Source organism: Cololabis saira, unplaced genomic scaffold, assembly GCF_033807715.1.
Source record: "Cololabis saira isolate AMF1-May2022 unplaced genomic scaffold, fColSai1.1 scf179, whole genome shotgun sequence".
NCBI classification, from domain to species: domain Eukaryota; kingdom Metazoa; phylum Chordata; class Actinopteri; order Beloniformes; family Belonidae; genus Cololabis; species Cololabis saira.
This window is the reverse complement of record NW_026906343.1, coordinates 18,632-28,148: the sequence shown is the minus strand read 5'-3', so window position 1 is coordinate 28,148 and position 9,517 is coordinate 18,632. Positions and strand designations below refer to the sequence as shown.

The 9,517-nt window shown below is 38.2% G+C and overlaps 1 protein-coding gene and 1 long non-coding RNA gene across 2 annotated transcripts in view; both read left to right on the top strand.

Annotated features, from left to right (window-relative positions):
* The window catches only part of LOC133439545 (uncharacterized), a 7,761-nt gene extending 4,319 nt beyond the window's left edge, over positions 1-3,442 (top strand). The window contains exon 8 of the mRNA XM_061717491.1: positions 3,415-3,442. Coding sequence (XP_061573475.1) covers positions 3,415-3,442 — 28 coding nt within the window. The remainder of the gene's footprint in view (positions 1-3,414) is intronic.
* A 2,126-nt stretch (positions 3,443-5,568) lies between these two features.
* Positions 5,569-6,184, top strand: LOC133439544 (uncharacterized). Its single transcript, XR_009782167.1, has 3 exons — positions 5,569-5,810; positions 5,963-6,049; positions 6,146-6,184. It is a non-coding gene; the product is annotated as an uncharacterized LOC133439544 (long non-coding RNA).
* Positions 6,185-9,517: the final 3,333 nt, after the last annotated feature.

Below are 9,517 nucleotides of genomic sequence, written 5' to 3'. Positions count from 1 at the left end.
TTCTGTCTCTCTCACGATGTCTTTGTTTTTCTGCTAGGAGCTACAGTTTGATTACAAGGTGAAGTTATTTGAGGCTTGTCAAATCCGAAGAACTAGCTGAGTCATTCCAATACAATATACACTACCATACTTCCGGGTCATGTGACCCAGAACTAGTCACATGACCCACTCAATGCAGACTTCATAATACTTTACCTTGGATAATGGAGGAATCTGAACCCTGACCTTACATGATCCCCAGTCCTGCTGGGGACAGGTTCATGGGATATATATGTATATTATTATTATTATACATATAAATATTTACATTTGTATATTATATATACATATTAGCCCCGCCCCTTCTTCTGATTGGCCGATACGTTATAGTCCAATATCTTTTGAATGGTTTGACATAGAGTGTCACGGGTGGTATCAAATGACTAAGTATCGAGCCCCTGACCCTCATTGGTGCAAATTAGCCCCGCCCCTTCTTCTGATTGGCTGATACGTTAAAGTCCAATATCTTTTGAATGGTTTGACATAAAGAGTCATGGGTGGTGTCAAATGACTAAGTATCGAGTCCCTGACCCTCATTGGTGCAAATTAGCCCCGCCCCTTCTTCTGATTGGCTGATACGTTAAAGTCCAATATCTTTTGAATGGTTTGACATACAGAGACATGGGTGGTGTCAAATGACTAAGTATGGAGTCCCTGACCCTCATTGGTGCAAATTAGCCACGCCCCTTCTTCTGATTGGCCGATACGTTATAGTCCAATATCTTTTGAATGGTTTGACATACAGAGACATGGGTGGTGTCAAATGACTAAGTATGGAGTCCCTGACCCTCATTGGTGCAAATTAGCCACGCCCCTTCTTCTGATTGGCCGATACGTTATAGTCCAATATCTTTTGAATGGTTTGACATACAGAGTCATGGGTGGTGTCAAATGACTAAGTATCGAGTCCCTGACCCTCATTGGTGCAAATTAGCCACGCCCCTTCTTCTGATTGGCCGATACGTTATAGTCCAATATCTTTTGAATGGTTTGACCTACAGAGTCATGGGTGGTGTCATATATATATATATATATATATATATATATATATATATATATATATATATATATATATATATATATATATCCTCCTCCTCTTCCTCTTCTTCCTCCTCCTCCTCCTCCTCTTCTTCCTCCTCCTCCTCCTCCTCCTCCTCCTCCTCCTCCTCTTCTTCCTCCTCCTCCTCCTCTTCCTCTTCTTCCTCCTCCTCCTCCTCCTCTTCCTCTTCTTCCTCCTCCTCCTCCTCCTCTTCCTGTTCTTCCTCCTCCTCCTCTTCCTCTTTTTCCTCCTTCTCCTCTTCCTCTTCTTCCTCCTTCTCCTCTTCCTCTTCTTCCTCCTCCTTTTCCTCCTCATCCTCTTCCTCTTCTTCTTCTTCCTCCTCCTCCTCCTCCTCCTCCTCCTCCTCTTCTTATATCATTATATATATATATATATATATATATATATATTATATTTTTTTGATACATAGAAAACTGCAAATCATTGAGGCTCTCACAAAAAAGATTCTATGCCGCTAATATATGGGCTCAAATTAATGCCATAAGTATTTTGTATCTGTAAATAAACTTTGTACTTGTAGAAATATTTTGTGCGTGTGCAAAAAATATTTGTACTTGCAAAAAATATTTGTACTTGTAGAAATATTTTGTGTGTGTGAAAAAAATATTTGTACTTGTAGAAATATTTTGTGCGTGGTCAAAAAATATTTTTACCTGCAAAAAATATTTGCACTTGCAAAAAAAAATTTGTACTTGTAGATACAAAGCTACAAACTTTTTACAAAGCTACAAACTTTTTTTTACAAAAGCTACAAACTTTTTACAAAGCTACAAACTTTTTTTACAAAGCTACAAACTTTTTTTTACAAAGCTACAAACTTTTTTTTACAAAGCTACAAACTTTTTTTACAAAGCTACAAACTTTTTTTACAACTACGAGTTTTGGCAGTGTTTTGACGTGCCAAAACTAAGAGCCAATCAGCGATCTTTGGCACGGGTTTCAAAGGGTTTCTGGAGAGCCAATCAGATCATTGCATCGCCTACTGACGTCGCCGCCATATTGGATGTCGCAAGACTGGGCTGCAAACTAATACAAGTAAATTGACTTATTTTCATAAAGCACCTTTCTACAAAGAAATTTACGTTTTACGTCTCATTTATTCATTCACACACGCACTAATATACTTGGGAAACAATTAGGCACCAAATATAATATATTTAATTATCTCAGACGTCAAACATGAAGAACTTTATTGATCCCAGATAGGAGTAATTCATGTTATATCAGCTATAGAGAACAAGGTAGTGCCGAAAAACAATATATATCCCCCCTCACAAAAATAGAGACATATTTTTTTATCAACAAAACGAATAAAAAAAAATTCAAATAACAAAATAACATATTTGAACCATTTTTCAGACAATAAAATAATAACATAAAATGTAATGTAATGTGTAAAGATGTAAAATATTCTTTGTTAATGAGAGAATATGTTTCTGTATTTTTCTTATTTTTACAAGTACATTTCTACAAGTACAAAGTTTATTTACAGATACAAAATACTTATGGCATTAATTTGAGCCCATACTAATACCGGGAAAAAAAATACAGATAATAATTTCTGCACAGCACAGGCTCGAACCCTCAGCCTCTGAGATCAGGAACAGCAACACTACTGTTGAGCCACCAGTCTGCTCTGCTCTAACTGACTGACTGAGTCTTTAGACGGACAATGCCACCTTTTCTAAGTTGCAATATATATAGATCTACCCGCAAAGAGTGGCAAAGAGCCTGCTTTCATAGAATTAAATATTAATATTTCAGCAATACACCACGACCAGCTGTCATTCGTATTTAAGTTTTTCTCAGAATTCTGAGATAATTATCTGGTTAACTAAGAAAAAACAGAGCATATTTTTTTATTAAACTTTTCTCGGAATTCTGATATAATCATCTGGTTAATTCACAAAACAGAGCTTTTTTTCCATTAAAACTTTTCTTACAATTCTTAGATAATTATTTTGATATTTATATATATATATATATATATATATATATATATATATATATATATATATATATATATATATATATATATATATATATATATATAATCAATTAAATCTTGTAGAGAATTCTAGAAGTTTCTACTGCCCAGCTCGATCTGCATTCCTATTGGATAGTACATGTCATATGACGTGAATCTATAAGTAACTCTTCGCAACTGAGCTCGTTCCCGTCGTTTCAGACGCCCCGACCTGATTAGACACACCTGCTGTGGCTGACATCGAGATCGGACTTTTACTCGGAATTAAGACCCCTGCTTCCACAAGTGCATTATTTTAGACTCCCTTGGATCATATCTGCCTCCCCAGGTTCTACGTGGACTGGTTTCAGAGGTAGGACACGTTTATTACCGAGTGTTTGTGAAGGTAACAGGAGCTAATGCTAATTCTATTGTCTATACCACGGCCCCCTGTAACACGGTCCAGGAAGATAAAAACTCGAAATTATGAGATATAAAATCGAAGATATGAGATATAAAGTCGAAATTATGAGATATAAAATCGAAGATATGAGATATAAAGTCGAAATTATGAGATATAAAATCGAAGATATGAGATATAAAGTCGAAATTATGAGATATGAAATCGAAAATATAATAAGAAATGTTTTATTACCGAGTGTTTGTGAAGGTAACAGGAGCTAAGGCTAAATTCTATTGTCTATATATTTAAATATATTCAATTTATATTCTATTAAACTATGCCCGGCTCTGCAGCCGAAGATCAAAGACTCAGAGCCGACATGAAAGGAGTTGTAGCTTTAACTGCTCTATAGTCCTGTAGCAGCTATAACCGGCCGTTATGTATTGCTAAAATATTAATATTTAATTTATATTATATATATATTAAAACGATGCCACGCTATTAAAGCATATATAAATTATAGAAAATTCAGGGGCCTGTAAAAAAAAAAAAAAAACGGAGTTCAAATAAATCCCAGTGCTTGCTGATGCAATGAAAAAGGAGTACATTGCTATTACTGTAAATTGTTTGTGTTTATTGCTAAATTATCAGTAATGCAGTTAATATAGCCCTGGAAAAAAAAATAAAAATAAAGAATACATAATACAAATTAAATAAAACCCTTGGAGCTTGAAGCTGAACTGGAGGGAACAACAAGTGCATACAGTCTATATATATATATATATATATATCTCCTCTTCCTCCTCTTCCTTTTTAATGCATACAGAGCAGGATTCCCAGTCCTGCTGGGAACAGGCTCATGAGATATATATATATGTATATCTCCATCCCTCCCTCCCTCCCTCCATCCAGCCCTGGAAAAAAAATAAAAATAAAGAATACATAATAAAAATTAAATAAAACCCTTGGAGCTTGAAGCTGCACTGCAGAACTGGAGGGAACAAAGTGCATACAGTCTACATATATCTACTGTATGTATAGCTGCACATCTTCAGTTTTTTCTATTCCACCATGGATCACACTTTGGGAAGCCTTCTTTATATTTTAGCGTTATTTCTGCGTAGATAAGAGTGAGTTTGATGCTCCTTAACCAGGTTGGTCCTGGATCAACATCAACCATCATCGTTGGTCCCGGTGAAGCTGCAGTCTGTCTGCCGTGAGCAGCACTGACTCACCGGGTCCCAGCGGATTTAATCACCATGTTTACACTGTGTGTTGTGATTAATAAGCACAGTATTTAATTATTTCGCGTTGGATCAATGTAGCAAATAATGTTGTTTGGACCATCAAACCCCTCAACCATCAGATATGTGTTTCACATGAGCAGTTCAGGTAAAAATGTCATTTTGCTGGATGAAATATATTGATTCCTGATAAAAATAAGTTTGTTAGTGACAGCTCTGCTCCTGTACGCATGTGAATGAGTGTACGTTTGTGTGAACATGAAAGTACAATCTGCATTGAGGCTTCTCGCTTCAGGAATCCCGGTCTGTGATTGGACGCTGCCTCGGCGTCGCTGCTCATTTGCATAAAGTTCAGATTTTTCAACTTCAAATTGACGCTCTGCTCCGGCTGCTCCGCCCGCCTCTCCACACGCGTCTTTATAGGAAATGAATGGCAGCCGGAGCTGCCTATGTGACGCTTTCAGTGTGAATCCAGGACTCTTGATGAAACACGGCATAGAGCATAAAAGCATAAAATAAAAAATCTCTTACCTTTTGAAAACAAGTTGTGTTATAATGTGTTGTGTGATTTTTACTGAAATGTGTTGTTGTGAGTGTGTTCTGATTTGGTGTTGTGTGATGTGTTGTTGTGATGTGTTTTCTCTTTTCCGTAATTTCATATAAACCACAGTCTAAAATAATTGTTTCCTTCTTTTTGGCAGTTTCCATCTTCTGAAACCAAGACCGCCCACACACACCAGCTACACAAACAGAGCACACAACATAAATACTAAGCCCTATACTGAAATACATCCATTCTCTCTTACACACACACACACACACACACACACACACACACACACACACACACACACACACACACACACACACACACACACACACACACACACACACACACACATTGTTTGCACTGTTTATCGTTCTAGTTGATATTGTGTTTGTTCAAATTTCACACTTTTACACTGCATTGTGTTTGCCTGTGAAATAACCGTGTTTTGGAGTGTTTTTTTTCTGAAGTGTTTACAGGCTGGTGACGAGATGCCACAGAAGGGAAAACGCTCCCGCGCCCAAAAGCTGCGCTGGAGCAAGCCGGACCAGGTACAGACAAAACTACACAATAGATAGCTTTAAAGCTACACACAATAGACTACAAAGCATTAAAGTAGACGTGAGGAAAGTGAGTGCTTCTTCTGTCAAGTGACTGCAATGTGTCACTTATTGACTGCATTTGATTGGTTTTGTGTTTTGAGGCGACCCAGCCGGAGACGTCACCGCCAGCCCAGCCGTTCGGGACCCAGAGGGATGGAGCCAGCCCCTCCCAGTCTCCTGCCCAGAAGGTATAGTGTTCACTCTAGGCTTTTTATCAAGTAATAATGAAATACACTGTGTAATTCAAAGTCTTCAGTTTTAGTAACTTTAGTTCTGTGTTTCAGATGAAGAAGCTGTGGACCCCTCTGCCGATCTCACCCTCCTTCTCGCCTTACCAGCCTGGAAGGGTATGTGTTTATTTCTTCTACAACTGAACACACACACACACACACACACACACACACACACACACACACACACACACACACACACACACACACAGGGTATTTGCAGTACAGTGCTGCACTCTACACGATGCTTCACAGAGCCGGATTAAATAAATGGACTGCACTAGGCAGACTGTGATTTTTGGGCCCCCCTCCACCGATGTTATTTATGAATTGAAATCTTAAACTTACCAAAGTAACTAATAAAAGTTAATTCACATTTAACGTAGCATAGTCATAGGCAAGTTGGTTATTTGTATTCCAAAATAAGTCATGTGTTGTATATTAAACAGTCTATCAGACTATTTTTTAATTTTTATTATTTATACGTTATTACAATTAATTATATTAAATATATATTAAATGACCAATAGGTGTCAGCATTGCTATGTAAACAGAGCAAGTGAGATAAATGTTGTAGTCTATTGCATTTTGCAGAAAATCTTATTTAAATGTGTTGAGTTAAATTCAATAGTTAAATAAGAGGTCAAATATACAAAGACCAATAAAATTTGAAGTAAGACAAAGTGTGCTGTAGTGGTAAAGATGTTTATGTTCAACAAAAACTTTGTTGAAAAATTAGCAATTATTACATTTTTTTTTTCACTTTTCTTTTCTAATTTGCTCAGACAGCCAAGGAAAACAAGCCTGAATTGGGTGAATACAAATTCTAGTCCCTTCACCTGTAGCCTATATTCACACCTGTGATTAAGTACAGGAACAAGAAGACAAACATGAACCCTTCACATTTATCAAGACCATTTAGAAATTGTCCAACAATAAATCAGACCTTGCAGCCTGATAGCTTAATTGTCCCGCTTAGTCCTCCCATCGGATTTAACTGAGTGGCGTTAATGTGACGTAACGTTAGAGTAAACAACGTCATTTTTAATTAGTTAATACATATTGATATATTAACACTGAAATACAAAATACATTGTAGATAGGACATATATTTTCATTACTTACTATGTTTATTTTATTGGCCCCCCTGCCAATGAGGCCTTAGGCACGTGCCTAGTTTGCCTTTGCGTTAATCCGGCTCTGCTTCAGTGTAGGGCTGAAACGATTCCTCGAATAATTCGATTACAAAAAATGATCGAGGAATTTCCTCTGCCTCGAGGAATCGTTTAATTTATTTATTTATTTTTTTTTTTTTTCGTTTAATTTCACCAGCTCAAAGCCTCGTATTACGCCCGGACCACATTTAATGCGACACAACCCGCTGACGCTGCGCCCAAAATAGATCCATGCCTGTGCCTACATCCATGCGCTGCGCACGTTAAAGGGGGGAGAAAGAGGCGGCGGATATGTTTGGTTTTAGTAACATCATGCTCAGGCAGTCTGCAATGGCCCAGACGGGAGTTCAGTGCTTAACTTTTATTTTTAATCCACGCTATATTCTTCTGGTCCGTTCCCCTATGTTCCCCCTCTAAAGCCAAAATTATTGTTCCGCGTTAAATCGACGCAGAGTCTACGCCGCTCTCCGGCGAGGGCGGAGAGCGGCGGTCCGGCTTGCGGTGCTGCGCTGGCGTGCAGGCTCTCCACGGCTACGCCGTAGCCTACGGCATAGGGTACGCAGCGACGCGCACCATTCTGCGTTGTTGTAACACGGAACCATAAATCAGCCTTTACCCGATACATAAACCTCTGTTCCCGCTACAGTTTTAACAAAAAGAAAAGGCAGAAAATGTCAGAAAAATAAAAATGTAATAAAGCTAACTGGGTAGTTTTCATTTTATTTTATCTCTGTAGTCATTGATGGATAAAACAAGCAGCACTGGTGCTCCAATACAACAGGAATCATAATTTTATTTTGAACACTGCCAAAACTCTAACTTAAAACTTAACTACAACTTAAAATTTGCTTGACACAAATGAAAGTTCAATTGAAACACGTAGGAAAAACATCTAACCTTTTAAGTTATGTCTGATATCAGGTGTAATGGCATTTTTAGGTTAGAAATCTTAAACTTACTTAAAACTTTATTTATTTATATAGCACCAACTCATGCAGTGTAAGTGCAACTCATGGTGCTTTACATACAGAGATAAAATAACAATCAAAAGTACAATTTAAAACATCCCATACGACCCCACCCCCCACGCATACACACACCCTCACTCATACACATGTGCATACACTCACACGCCCACACACACACACACAATAAGTGGACTGGTGACATGGCTTAGCACTAACGATCCAGGTGAGGAAAACACTACCTATGGGTGGCCGTCCACACCGAGAGGCTCCACCGGCCACGACCACAAGGAGCATCGCCACAGAGACCCCCCCAACCTGGACAGACCAGGACAGACCCCACACAGAAGGTGGAGTCCCTCCCCCAGCTACCCAGGCCTGAGGGACCCCCATGACGACACCCCCATAGGCGGAGCAGGCACACCTCCCAGTGTGGACGACCCCCCTGAGGAAACACTGGAGCTAAAAACTAAAAGATTAAAAGAAAGTAAAAAATGCCTAAAAAGTGTAAAATTTTAGAAAAATCTATACAAAACTTAAGATGAATAATAAATAACATAAAATACAAAGTCACTCAAATGGATTAAAGGTGATCAGATAAAAGCCAAGCTAAAAAGGTGTGTCTTGAGCCTCCTTTTAAAAGTATCAACGTTCTCTGCGGTCCTGAGGTTCTCTGGCAGGCTGTTCCATAAAGAGGAGCCATAATGGCTGAATGCAGCCTCACCGTGGGTTTTGGTCGCGGTTCGGGGAATAGTTAAAAGGCCGGTGCCAGAGGACCTCAGGGTTGAAATAGGACATTTCTGAAATAAGAACATTTCTTGGTAAAATCCTTAGTTTTTTGAGTGAAGGCTGTGAATTTGGTCAACTGGTGTAAGTTTAGGGTTTTTAAATGCACAGCCATGAACCTACTGTATTATATAATTTAGTCTTGATGTCAATTAACATCTAACATCTTATGTATATTTATAATTGCTCTTTAACTAAAGAAATATATGTTTTATCCGATTACTCGATTAATCGATGGAATTTTCAGTAGAATACTCGATTACTAAAATATTTGATAGCTGCAGCCCTACTTCAGTGTACTACAAGTGTGAGTAGTGATGTAATACTTTTCCGTCCCACCACCAGGTGTCCCCCTCTGACTTCCGCCCAGGTATGTAGCCCACTGTTTGTTTTCATTACACGTAAATTGTATATTCTTGTTTAATTGTAAACAGATTTTCCCTGGGGTTTTTAAAGGTTTTATGATGTAAAGGTATTGTTTGACAGTTTTTGTGCTTGCT